Source organism: Spea bombifrons, chromosome 3 (assembly GCF_027358695.1).
Source record: "Spea bombifrons isolate aSpeBom1 chromosome 3, aSpeBom1.2.pri, whole genome shotgun sequence".
In the NCBI taxonomy this organism is placed as follows: domain Eukaryota; kingdom Metazoa; phylum Chordata; class Amphibia; order Anura; family Pelobatidae; genus Spea; species Spea bombifrons.
In genome coordinates, this window is record NC_071089.1 from 66,531,184 (window position 1) to 66,545,853 (window position 14,670).

The 14,670-nt window shown below is 38.9% G+C and overlaps 1 protein-coding gene across 1 annotated transcript; it reads right to left on the reverse strand.

Annotated features, from left to right (window-relative positions):
- Positions 1–2,476: 2,476 nt before the first annotated feature.
- Positions 2,477–9,081, reverse strand: SRSF12 (serine and arginine rich splicing factor 12). Its single transcript, XM_053460654.1, has 5 exons — positions 8,902–9,081; positions 6,645–6,749; positions 4,330–4,433; positions 3,999–4,122; positions 2,477–3,641 (listed from the first exon to the last, which is right to left on the reverse strand). Exons 1-5 carry the CDS (start codon positions 8,964–8,966, stop codon positions 3,302–3,304), a joined length of 738 nt encoding a protein of 245 aa, XP_053316629.1. The 5' UTR covers positions 8,967–9,081; the 3' UTR covers positions 2,477–3,301.
- Positions 9,082–14,670: the final 5,589 nt, after the last annotated feature.

Below are 14,670 nucleotides of genomic sequence, written 5' to 3' on the forward strand. Positions count from 1 at the left end.
CAAAGTTCTAACGGCGTGTCGTTCCGGTTTGCAGGTGAGAGAGAATAGCATCCAGTTTTTGACAGAAAAGTCCTCCAATTACAAAGCTCTCCGAGCCAGGGCTTGAGCTGACCGTTACTAAACATACCATGTGGCGGGAGATGTTTCATCAAATGCGTCTCCTGCGCTGCAAACTGGGAGCACGGGGGGGGGGTATATGCAAAAGGTAGATTATGGGGAATTACGCAGATTATGCCCCCTGCATATGTAAACATGCCACTAATTAATGGGACCATTTAATATGCATTAAAGTGGATAGTATGGCTGTGAACCTGGAAAGAAGGGTGCTTGAACGCTGTGTAGCAGATAAGGAAACCTAAAGCAGGTCTGTCAGTTTCTAAATCCTCCAGTTACATAAATCAAACATATAATGGTGCTTTTTACAAAACCAGGCACGTCCGTGTATAAAATATGTATTCCCTTTCTTAAGATCTGCCTAATTATTCCCCGTATTAAGTTAGTTCTCTGATATTATGTTGCTGGCGGCCAAGGGGTTTGGGCAGCCTTTGTGAGGGTGGGAGAAAGCTTTTAGTTACCGGAGGTTGATAGAATAATGCTGGCTCTGCTGCACGCAGACACTGATCTGATGCCGATCATCTTCCATGATGTCAAACCTCAAAAAAGAACTACAGGTAAATTTAATAAAATAATTTCTGCCAAAAACTAAGGTAATAGCTCCATTCTTAGTAAGCAAATATATAGATGTGGGGATGGGTCATTTAAAGTTGATATTCCACTCAGATAAATCATTAACCCCTAAATGACACAGAATTTTATGCTTGAGAACACAATCAATTTTAATGTTCTTACTATGCTTTTCTGTCTATGTGCTAATTTCCCTCTCACACAAATTATATATTTTTTGGCTGTAGTGCTTTCTTTTTAAACTACACATTTTTATATACACCATTCAGTTAGTAAAATATATATATATATATATATATAGATTCAAGTTTTGCAGGACGTCTGGGACTGTTGCCTAAATGACATGTAGATTCCAAAACTGCCCCGCAAAAGTATATACCTTTCTAAAGCAACATTGGCTTTTTTTTTTTTTTTTATATACACACACCAACCCCTCATAAGGTGGCAAATAAAACTGCAGTTTTTACACACCTTTTGCATATTTGCTTCCATAATGGTAAGGGGAGAGCTGGTAGCAATCACAGGGCAGGGGCACACTGGACCTCCTCCTGGCCACTTTCTTTTGAATTTGCTTACATTATTTCCTGCAAATGTATAAACCCAATCTCTCCCATAAACATGCAAAGGTGTACAAAGCGTATTTCAATACACATGTTGGAAACAAATAGTAATAATAGCAATGACATAGCAATGCTGTTGGCTGGGCTGTCCAGAGGTCCTCTCTGCATACAAATTGCTTAGCATACGCATAGTGTGTGCCCCCTCGTTTATCGACCTTAATTTCTTTAACACCAGACTACCCTATCAAGAAAAGGCAAAGTATATATGCCACTGGTGCAGTCATTAGGGTTTGCGCAATTCAGCCGCCAGGATGCTGTCATTTCAGGTCACTGAAATTTCTATGATATTCCTATGCATTATAAAGGATCATCTGCATTGATGAACTATGCTTTATTCAATGATAGCTCAGCCCTCCACAATTGACAAAACTTGCCTGGGTGAAATAAATGAATCGACAACTCTCCCACAAAGTTCTACTTTAGTGGAAGAGAACGAAAACGGTAATCTCTGAGAGCGAAGTGTTTTATCAGAAGATTCTGTGTAGTACCGTATTTTATTTATTTATATATATATATATTATATATTATATATATAGAGAGAGAGCATAGTTAAAGAGGTTATCTGCAGACCTGGAGGCTGCCCTTGTCATATGCTATTTTGGGAGACTTACCAGCTCAAACACTGAGCTGATTGTTTATGGTAGTGCAAAGAAAGCCTGTTCTGCTCCATACTGTCATTGGGCAATGTATCTGGCTACGGAGTCATCATACTGTTCACCAGACAGTATGAGGAGTGTTGGTCCAGTAAATCAGGCTGTAACAGTACTAGAATATACACAAATGGCTGATATGAAACTAGTAATATTTTTTTTTTTTAAAAACTATTGGTTGACATTCCCCTTGAAACCAGTAAAATGTCTTCAAAGTGTCCATGCACAATGTCCATGACAGTATAGCCAGCTCTGTCCTCCTTGCTGGAGAAACCTGTTGGCCTTTTATAATGAATAGTGAAGTGAGAGTTAAAAAGCATAACCCTCCATCACACTCTCCCTTTAGGGAGTCAACTATTATCTCACATATTCCTGCAATTTACCAATAACCGCTCACAAAATTGTGCTACGGAGTAACAAACCAACCTGTCCAACCGATATGCACGTAGGCTTCCACATCTATTATACATATTGTCCTTCATTTGCTTACTTTGTAGATAATTGCTGAGAAAAAAAAAACAATTTCTTTCTGCAAAACAACCAGTTTTGGTTTGTTTGAAATTTATTAAAACTTTTAAACAAAATACATAACTATGTCCAACACTATTTAAACAGCACTTGGGGACAACTTCTAAAGCATACTATGAAGTCAGACTATTGTGTTTAAAATATACAGAACAAAAGAAATGCAATACAGGTTTATCTTCAACACTGCAAACCTAAGAACAAAGTAACAAAGTCAAGATACTTCATGCACACAACCAGTTTTCTGTTAAAGAAACGAAAATATTCCTTAATCAGGATCTAAGCGCTCAAAGACGCTTTCAGCAAATCATTTTCCAAAACCTTGCGTTCGCATAGGTGAATATTTAAAGACAAACGAGTAGACAGATTTTTATTTACATAAAAATGCTTTTGCCAATGTATCAAAAGATGTTAAAGTACATAATATGAGAAATGAAACAAACAGAAATTGCTAGAAAGGGAATCGTGTAACTGTATTCCCAAGTCCAGCAGCTTTGGGGCATGTATCAAATGTTCTGTTATATTTTTAAACTGGGAAGCAGGCTTTGAAAGTTTTGAGGGACCAAAAAGAAAAAAAAAAAAAAATAAAGAGGGGGGGCTACGGATGAAAAAGTAATACTGACATGAAACTTTACCACTTAGAACATCGATATAGTATAGCCCCATTTATAAATTTGTTACTGAATCTTATGTTCTAACCAAAATATTGGGTTCTTTCAGGAAGCCTAATGGATAAGACTAACATGACATATTATCGAACTGCAGTGCACTGAAGATAACGTGCAGGGCCCTACATTTTCTAAAATTTTGAGATTAAGGGCCCTAATCTTCCTCAGAACCAGACTGTCGACTGTTTTTGCCCCTGTAACACCGTGACCTAGACCGGGAACGTGAGCGAGAGTGTCGTACAACCTCCTTCTGAGAAAGTGAATTGGACGATCTATGATGGGGTGATTTTGAGTTGGATCTTGGCGAACCAGAACGCCTCTGGCCAGATCGAGTCTTTGATCCAGACTGCTTTGGTGGAGAACCAGATGGTGACTTCTCAAGTGACCTTGAGCGGCCCCTGGAGAAAGAGTGTCTCTGTGGGGTCCTTGAACGTCTTTGAGGAGATTTAGATCGGGACTTTGAATGGCTGTAGGAATGCCTTCTGTGCTTTGACCTAAAAAAAAATAAAAAAAAAATTAAGGAGAAATGAAGTACATAAACAGAACCCAAAATGTATCATGAACCGTTTTAATTACTCAATTTCTGCTACTGACTCTATATAGAGCTAACTGCGTTACTATTTCAGAGCATGGATGTTCTATTAAATTCTGATATCATCTTACATTTTTGAAGTTAAATAATTAAGCTTCAAGTATGGTACCTAGCACTACCATATTAACTCAGCTGACTGTTTTGAATTGAGCAGGTTTTTATTGCTTAAAAGGAAATAGTAACTTTGGAAAATTATTCCAACCACCAATCATAATGCATATTACGCTAATCAACAGCCTATGTTCTAAAACGGCCTAACCTTCTTCTGCTGCGATCCCAAGAGGAACTTCGGCTACGTGTTCGCCTTCTGCTGCGGCTCCTGGATCTTCTGCGATCAACAGGGGAACAAGCATGTCTCTCCTTGGACTTCATTTGTCCGGGTGCTAGAGGACAAGACAGAGTTTAAAGAAAAAAAAATTATTTTATAACAAATCCTTTTCAGTTTTCATAAGCAACGATAAGGTGCATAATTTGTTGAAATTTAATGCATTAGGAAAAACTGAGGCACAGCAAGGTGTCATTTTTATAGCTCCTGCGAGAAAAGTGGCCTAGTGCCCTCTATACTATATTTGTAGTTCTTAAGTACTTACTTTTTCGGTCACCTTGAGCAAACTGTATCTCAATTTGGCGGCCACAAACCCATTTTCTGTTGAGATTATAAAGGGCATCTTCTGCATCACGAACATCTTCAAACCTGACTGTCCGTTAAGGAGTGTTTTTTTTTTAATATATATAAAATGTACAAGGTGTTTTATTTAAGCACTTCATGTATTTTCTACATAGTTAGAGGAACCTGTTTAAAGCAGCAGTGTAAGCAGCCAACATCAGTTTATGTTTTGCCGTTACCTTCTTTATGCACAAGCATAGACTGCTTTCAACAGATAAGCAATAGGTATTTCTGTTTGTGTGCATCCTCATGCCTTCTGCTAACTGCCATTATATGGTACTTTTGCCAAACAAAATTCCATCTAGCATTTTAGCTGAACAGGATGTTAGATTCTACTCACTCACAAACTGCAGAACACAGATGAGAAACACAAAGGAAATACAAGCCAAGGGGTAGAAGTCCCAGAAAAAGATTTGTTAGAAATATGAAGAAAAGGAAAATACAGGGGTGCAGGGTTAGAGATTTTTTCCAGCATACATCTTTCAGAGTAACATAAGAAGCAGTAGTTAGTGGCATAGATGCCAAATTGCCCTCTATTTGTGTTGAAAACAAAAATATCCAAGAAAGCACGAGGGCACCTAAAGCGCCAGGAAACTGGGTTTTGCACTGTATGAAGCATTTTAACTCACACATACACACAAAAACTGGCACCGTCCATATGTGCATCTTAATTAAATGTGCTTTAACGCACACATGATAACCAAGATGTCCCTTTAAGTTTATGCTGTAACCCCCCTTGCAAATACATGGGATATTCCACAGAATACCCCGATATGCATTTGCCCAGCAGAAGATGAGATTGGAGATGAGATCTCCTGATATGTCATACTTACGACCAGTAAGTCTCAGCCCTGGCTTGGTGAATCACCTGGCATTGGATCTCGATTAGTGCACATGCACGGAAAGCACCCCAAAAGACTTTGGCGATGGTACCCCCAATCGGTGGCAACAATTCCCACACCATGGAAGTACTTACAAAGTGCTTTCATATCAAATGTTTTTTTTAAGAGACAGTTTGCAGCATCAAGTACCTAAACATACACAATTTAACCATGGGGAAAAAAGTAAAAATGAAAATAAAAAAAATACACTTACCGTTAAAAGGGCTCCAGCACACCACTGGCAGCCAAACACATTCACTGGAGTGAAGACGGGAACACAGAGAGAACATTGCAGCTCTGAGCTGCGGTTGCTTTTAAAAGAGATTTTATTTTTTAAGCGGCAAGGGTGAAAGCTTTATTATGCTCAAAGAGTGAGCGCCACTTGTAAGAAACCGATGCAAATGCAAAATGCTTACATGGCCTACTTTGCTCGGTCAGAAAACAAGTCACAATTGATTGCTTCAGAAAAAACGAGTCATTGGGCTTCAAAGAATACCAAATAAAGACGCTGGAGAACTATATTTGGAACTTTTGCACCTTTTTAAAAGCTTTCTAAACCGTTTATCATAAAAATGCAGGCATGTAAAAATGTTCCTAATTAAATATCTTTAAGGTAATATCTAGCACCTGACGCACTTCTCTAAAGCAAGTACAGCCTGTCCAAAATGACTGGCATAAGTGTGCTATCTCCAGCCTATCTGTGTTTATTGGCATGCCCAAGGTGCTGTTATGGAAGCTCTCGTCCAAAAAACTTCCAGATCGCAAACTAAAGTGGGTTCCGATACAATATGCAAAGACGATCATAGTTACTGCTTTAAACAAGCCCTCTGAAAAGCACCCCACCAGTTAAAGCAGTTACATTTTAAACAGTAGATAGTGAGCATATCTGTTCATATCTCCGTTTTGAACAGTAAACATACTTGTAGGATACGAAAGGAAACTTTTGCAGTTACCTCATTTGACTTGATCTTGAACCTTGACCTTTACTCTTTAGGGCTTGAAAGGTGAACTTGGAAAGTGATCAACCAAATCGAACTTGGCTTTGGACTTAAAGGTAGGAAATGTGAACCCCTCAGCTTGGTGCAGGCTTTGTCTTTAGTGCTTGGCAAGTACTTTCCCTCTTCCAGCTTTATTATCTGTTTCCACCCTCCCTCTTTATTCCTTGAAGCTGCAACTTCAAAGGTGTCTGTGGGCTTTACGCTTGATCCTATCTAACCAGGCTCATTCAAACCTTGGGGTGCTTGCCAGCTACTGTGGACTGCTTTACATTTTCTGAGACAGAGAAATAAACACACATTCAGTTAGGATGCAAGCACGTTCACACTCCTGAACATCAACACAAGCACATAAAGGATATTGTATATAAGCAAATCCTCTGGGACGACGATTGTAGAAGTCAAGTGGAATGTAAACGTCTACTATTGGGCCGTAGCGACCAAACTCACGGCGCAAATCCTCCGGCCTGGAGTGTGTAAGGTAGAGAAAAATGGTTGGCAGGATGTCTTCATTTGCGGCACGACAACAACAGGACTATTTTGCTACAAATAAATCTCCTAGAATGGAACTCCAGAATGTTTTTTTTTTTTTCTTACAGAAAGTATATAAACAAGTGAAATTGTGCTCTTTGCGTCCCTCCCCCGCTTTCCTATACTTACCCAAGACTAATAAGAGGAAACAAAGCAGACTAGATTTGTTTCATGCGGCAAACCAATACAAGGGCCTTCGAACAGCCCAATTAGGAGAGCAAGTTACAATCAATATATATTCAGTATTAATTCTCGTCACAACTGTCTACTGCAGAAAAGAACCACTAGAAACATAACGGGAGGGATTAGGAAGTCAACACAGTCGAGGTCCACTGGAATCCTGAAACACGAATGAAAAGCCCCAAATATACAAACTGGGCAGATATATTTTGTGTATTACCTGGAATCCCTGCTGCCTGTAAAGTTTAGAAAGTTAGTGTTTAAGCCACAGTGATGCCCACAATATCATATTCAGGGAAACCTTGATTTACTAAACGTTCTCAAATTATTGCAAACAAAATCACTCAACTAAGAGGAATGATCTGTGCCTCTGTAGATACACAGAGGTTATGCAGAACAAGCAGTTATAATGAAAAGTAGTGAGAGGTGCAAGAAACGTTTTCTCCAGTCACTGAAACATATATATTACTTTACAGTAGAACGTTGTCAACAACACATAGTTGTGTCAACAACACAAAGTAGTTGTGTCAACAACACAACACAAAGTAGTTGTGGCAACCAACCTACTCGTTAATACAGTTACTGCATACCAAGTCAGTCAATGAAACATGGTTAGCTCAAAGCTGGAGACCAGTCTAATCGGGATAGATATAGATATAGATATATATATATATATAAACCGTGCATTAGATTAGAGGAACATGCAGGCTTGCTTGGCTTTCCCTGAAGCAGCGTAGACCCACATCTCAAGTGATTGCGAGAAGAAGAAACAATCTCCTGCCAGTAGGCTCCGGAGTCATGTCCCAGACCCGGAGAGGAGGTTTTGGCTGTTTAACTGTACGCACGAGACCTCCATCAAACTTGTGTTCACAGTTAAATGTAGAGGTCATCTACCCATCAGCAGCTTCATCCACACGTTAAGAAAAAAGTTAGGAGGAAAATCCAATCTGAAATCAGCCACCAGCCCATGAAGCACACAGCCGTGTTAATGCATTTGTGCCAACATGCAGGTGTTATGGTTCCGCTGCCCAACCACCCTGATTCCCCTTCCCCAAATAATATATATATTGAAAGAAAAAAATTTACCGATGAACTTTTGCAAACCACAGTACACCTGGGAAGCACAATGAGTCCTCAAAAGCAGGACTACAACGTTGGCATGCTTGTGGAAATATGTATTGTCTACCTTTTTTTTTTTTTTTTTTTTTTTTGCATAGTTACCGAATTAAGCTCTTCTTATGCGTGCCGAGATTACAATATATAAAAAAGCACAAAGATTTCCGTTGACCACTCGTCAGGAGAAAAATAAAGCTGCTTATAGGGCTGTCATCTAAACCCAACAATACCGAAACATTAAGACCCTGGGCTGGCCGGGAGACACAGTTTGCCACAGAGAGGTCCTCGGGATTAATACAGTTAACAGATTTGCTTAAGTGTTTTCTGGGGGGGGGGCAGTAATGGACGCTGCTTTAAGAAAAAGGCTTAGATTAAACTGAGAAAGTAACCAACCAAGACCTGCATAATGTGGAGGCGGGAGACTTCTCAACATCTCACTATTCGGTAAACACATTCCTACGTTTAAAGAATACCGTTTATGCCACAGCCTGCCTGCTGCCTCTACTGTTCTACTTTTATGGCGGTAGAAAGACCCGCCGAGCCGTGTAACTCACACCGTTACACGTAATCCTGACTAAATCCGCGTACCCCGCGCGATTCAGGCCTAGGTCACCTACACCATAATCTCTCTCCATTAGCGTGCAGTGTAACGTATCCAGTGGCCTCGGCCATTTTAAAGGAGAGCGGCTCCACACAAAGCTTAGTGTACCGCCTTTACAGAACAAAAGCCGCCGCGCGACGCACCCCGCCCTCTATGCATTTAATACCGGAGCTGACAGGCCGTACGCTTACCTGGTGGCATCGGCCACGTTTCTGACAAAAAGCGAAGTGTTGGGCGGTCGCGAATATCGGGACATGGCGAAACGGAGACCTGGGCTGGAAACCGGGAAACTCAGAGACGTCACACTCGCTCCGGACCCACACTTTAGCGGAGTAAAACACAGACCAAAAAAATAGTCTCGATATAGCAATACCACGTAGGCGGCTCTTGACAGGCGTAATGCCGTCGTTCAGGGCGTCCGCCTCGGAGGTATTCCATGTAGGGGGGCGTTGACTTGCTATCGATGCCTATGGAGGCTTTGCTATTCTTGGGTGGCCATTTTTGTTTCTGGCAGCGTTCCCAAAGCCTAATTGGAACAGATTCGGATATTTCTATATAAGCGCACTTTTTTTTTATTAAATAACTTTATTTAACCTTAAGTCCGATTACGTAAATACAGTTAATAAAATAAGAATTGGTTCATTTAAGTATTTAAAATGGCTATGTTCATTGTTAAAGTACACCTGCCATCAAAAAATGTGTGGGCGACAGGGTCCACTTCAGGTGTGACAAAATGACAAAAAGGCATGCCACTTTCTGATCTAGATTCTTAAAATCACTTTTCCAGTATGGACTCGCACGTGCAATGACTCACGAATCTCATGACTATTCATAAATGTGCAGATAAGTCTACAAAAATAGATATCCCCAGATGTCAGGTGTAAATGCTGACATCTGCAGTAAACTCTCTGGGAGAGACTCCTCCTGCTGGCTGATCACACACATTGCAATCATCAATGCAGTGCTATTGATCCCAGCTTGTGGATTGAAGTGTGATCATCAAATAAAAGATCAGATAGAGGATATAGGGAGCCCAGTGATGTCACCAAAGGGATTTCTAGCCATACTGCATAGAGAACAGTTCAAAAAAAAAATACAAAAAATTGTTATTTTTTAAAACAAGTGTCCCAATGTAATTTAGCCTTATCAATACAAGTAAAAAGTTATTTTAAAAAAAACTTCACTACCCCCAACAGTACAAGGTAGTTATACTGCATATTCTCCCTGGCAAAAATTTCAAGACAGACTGCCCCTCCTGCCCCCGTTCACAACCGCCAAACCCGTTAAGCCATAAGCATAAAAATTCTACTAAAAATGTACACGTTATAGTATGTTCCCTATAAGTGCTGGGAAAGTATGGAAAATCTATATAAATTAGGTATTTCCGAAATCAGGACACCTGAATTGATGAATTGGAGGGCATTTTCCATCTTTACCTAATTTTGTGAGGATTCAGAGGGAACATTTTTAAAAAATTAGGTGTTTTTTTCTAATTTTTGCTAGTTTTTACAAAATGTCTCATTCTACAGTTTCAGTTCACCATCCAACTATGGTATCAAAAGAAAGCTGTATCTCTCCTTGAAAAAAACAATACATAGTTTACATGGGTACACTATTCACAGGAAAAGATAATAATCGATGAACCGACATAGCGCAAAAATGGCAAAATTGCTCCGGGACTTGAGGTACCAAAAACCCCTGGGATTGAAGGGGTTAATGGTATCTTCTCCTTCTTGTTTATTTACATAATACTTACTAGCGTGAAGGCTGTTTGGATGAGGGGAGAGAGAGAGTGTGTGTTGTTATGATATGTGTATGTATGCACGATCACTGTGTTAGTGTATGGCAGTAGAGTATACATGTGGTAGCATGTGAGAAAGGATGCTGTTACTGTGTGTGTGTGGTATTAGCATGTGTGCATGTATCAGCACATGGTGTTAGCCTGAGTGTGTCACAGTATGGTGCTAGAATGTCATGAAGTTAGAGCAAGCTTGTATGTTGGTTTGTATGTGTGTTTTAGTTGGGTGTGGGGGGGCGCATAACACACTTTTTTATTAGAAAAAACACATTCAGGTGCAAATAATTCTAGGCTTACCCCTGTTTGCATGTATAAACACATTTAGTAAATTTTTCTTTTGACCTGCTCTAAACATATACACCTGAATTGTTGAGTACATTATTTTTCCTACCTTATGTAATAGTTAATTGCACCTTATGAACTTTCATTCTTAATTCTGTGACTCCACGAAAGATTCTCTGTGGTTAATATCACAAGGCTTTTGACTGTATCTCCCATGCAAGTTACTGCATATTGATATTTGTATGGCTAGAAACTACATCTGTTTTTTTTCCTCTCTCAATTGTCCTCATCCTTGTCAGGGTGTCTTGAGAAATATCTACGGCTGTAAGTGTATACAGGACCACAAAGATCTCATATACACATCATAACGTGAAGTAATTATTCAGACTTGTTGCATTATTCAAATAATTTTTTACATAATAAAATACCCACATGTATAGAAGCCATGTACTTTCAGGACATTGCTTCTACTGATATCTAATTGATTTACTAATAAACAACCTCTGGGGTGGTTATACCCTAAATAAAAGTTTAATATTAAATAATGTCAGAACAAGTCGGGCAAAGGAGGAGCGGAGCAAATATACTATTCAAAGTGCAGATCATGCTTCTATCAGTACACCAGATCTATATTCAACTGCATATTCCATGTACTTAATTCACATTTGTCATTAGGGATACATAGAATAGATAAATATAGGCTGTTATAACATAAGTAGATGGCATATCCGTTAATGTCGATTATATGAAATCTTACCTTAATCTGTGGGGGAAAAAACGTTAGTTTGTCCTTATGAGTAATTTATATTGGTAATAATAATAATAAAACATACATAATCGCACACATCTTAGTGATAACATATTTCTAATTTATTTTATTACAATTAAATGTTGAAAAAATCTGCAATGAAAAAAGAACATAGTATTTGTAATTTGTAAACATGCAATATGAAAACATTTATTATAACTACCCCCTCCACATACATTATTTTGCTGCCTAATATTTCATAAAATTATCTCTGCCTCCCTTTTATTTTATTTTTTTAGAATGTGTCATTTTAATTTAAAGCATATCCTCCTGTTTCTCAAATGCCCTTTTATTTTTATTTCAGTCTGTGGAAACAGATCTCTAGTGGAGGATATGCATGGCTCCCCTATGGTAGGAAGAAAGGATGCAGGGCCTGGTAAATGTCCATGGGAAGATAATTTCCAGGAATACAGTGAGCTGTAGTCCTGTATCATTTCTGGTTTCTGACAGCTGCCCATTGTTTGGAGAGTGGCAGCAAGTACGTGACTTAATTGTTTTATGGAAGAAACAACTTAGAAGATAGCAGACCTATGCATTTTGTATTACAACTAATTTAAATCTTTTAATACAAACATTTCACATAATTCCCATAATCAGAACAAGAATCCTCTATCCTTTAGTAAAACGTATGTATATTTCCTAAATGTTTGAATTGTACACAACAATTTGGGAGTGAAATTTAGACACCTGACTACATGTCATACAATAAATACCAGATTTGGATAATAAGATTTAGATCAGAACATTTTCAGTCCAAATAAAACTTGTTTGCATGTTCTCCCAAAAAATCCAGATTTCTTTCTAATGCAGTCTTTTCCAACTTCTTGTGGTAGAGTAGAAAACAAGGTCAATAAAAAAACAATGACGGGAAGCCAGCTGGAGTTGGTGGTGCATTCCTTTGTTTGTCCTCCACAAGGATACTGACTATAGAGATTTGATTCCATATGTTGAACCCCCAAAACGACTACAATCTTGTTTTGGATGACTTTCAACCTGTGTGCAGTTTATGACAATGGTGGTATTGATAGCTGCCATGTATTTTTGTCAGCATGCCCTTTTACTCATGATACTTTGTTAATATTTGAAATATCACGAAAAGCAGCAAATATTCTCTCTGATTGTTGCACAATGCATGCATGATAAATATTGAAATTCGTTCTTAAGAGATGATTGCTTTTCTTTTATTCCCACAAGGTGACAGTGGATGACCTTTGATGTCAAAAGAAGCAAAGCTCTGGAATTTACTGCTCTACTCAGTATTACATTAAGTGTATCTTTGAACATGTCTCCAAGGAAAAGAAAGCTAAATCCAAAACGAAGGAAAAAATACTGTGAACAAAAGCATCTCTACAAAAATGTGACTAGTTAATTCTATCAAAACAATAAATACATAAGCATTAGTAAAGCATGGTCTTGTGATATACATGTAATGCTATGGCTATAGTCAATATTTTCTTTAGATATCCTTAAAAGGGTATACAATTCTGTGAAGTAACAAAGCACCAGGTGAATAGTCTGATGAAGCTTCTTCAGTAATGAATCCAAGCCTAGTTCTGTTCTGGGCTAATACTCTGCAGTGTCACCTGCTCAGCCTTTTTGACATCACTTGGTTGAGAGCACAATTAAGGTATATCTGGCATCTGTTTCAGAGACCTATTTAGCACAAAATACAATGCTGTTTTAAGCTGTATAATTGGTGTAATTTTTGTAAGAAAATTGAAAGTATTCAAAATAATTAGACATAACATTATTATTTATTGTTTTATAGAGCGCCATCATATTCTGTAGCTCTGTACAATGTTAATATTAATGTGCAAGCATTATGCCTCCAAAAAATACAGATTCTTTAACTTGCAAGGTAAAAAAAACCACTTACTTTCATTGTATCTGCAGCTCCACACTTTGTGGTCGTGTTTCCATACCATTGTTTTATTGCTTTAAGGGAAGTCTAATGTCCCTGATACCTGCTCTAAAGAAGAATGTGAGAGCTCTGAGTACTTTAATGTGCATTCTTCCAAAATGAAAAGAAAAAAACATCTTACCTGAACACAAAAGTTCTTTTTTTCTACAGTGTGACATTTGCTAATTACCGTATTTGCTTCATTGTAAGCGACCCCACTAAATGTGAATATTACCGTATATTCCGGCGTATAAGACGACTTTTTAACCCCAAAAAATCTTCTTAAAAGTGGGGGGTCGTCTTATACGCCGGGTACTTACCAAGACGGAGGTTCCCACGAAGCCACCAATCTCTCTAATCACTACGCGCCGGCTATTGAGGCCGAGCGCAGGGATGCCGTCATGTCCCGGCGCCCGGCATCAATTGCCGGCGCGTAGTGATGAGGGAGCAGGGAAGCCCGAGGTCTGGCACTTGAGACCTCGGCTTCCCTGCTCTCTAATCACTAGGCGCCGGCTATTGATGCCGAGCGCAGGGATGACGTCATGTCCCGGCGCCCGGCATCAATAGCCGGCGCGTAGTGATTAGAGAGCAGGGAAGCCGAGGTCTGAAGTGCCAGACATCGGGCTCCCACAACTGGATGGAAGAAAGAAGACAGAAGATAAGGTAAGAGATGGGGAGAAAGGGACAAAGGGGGGAGAAATATATATATATACTATATATAAATATATATATATATATATATATACACACACACATACACACACACTGGTGTGTATATATATATATATATATATATATATATACTGGTGTGTGTGTATATATATATACATATATATATACATATATATATATACATTTCCATATACATATACATGTGTGTGTAAAGGCAGGGGTGTGTGGTGAGGGCAGTGTATAAATGTGTATGTATGGACAGGCATATGTGTAGATATATATATAGATATATATATATTATATATGTGTGTGTGTGTGTGTAAGGACAGTGCATGTATGTATATGTCAGCAAATCAACCAGCAAATCACCGGTAAGGTACATCGCTTGCCGTGATTGGCTGGTTGTTGTACGCTGGGTAGAGGGGTAGTCTTATACGGCGAGTATAGTCCAAACTCTATATTTGGACTGTAAAAGTTGGGGGTCGTCTTATACGCCCAGT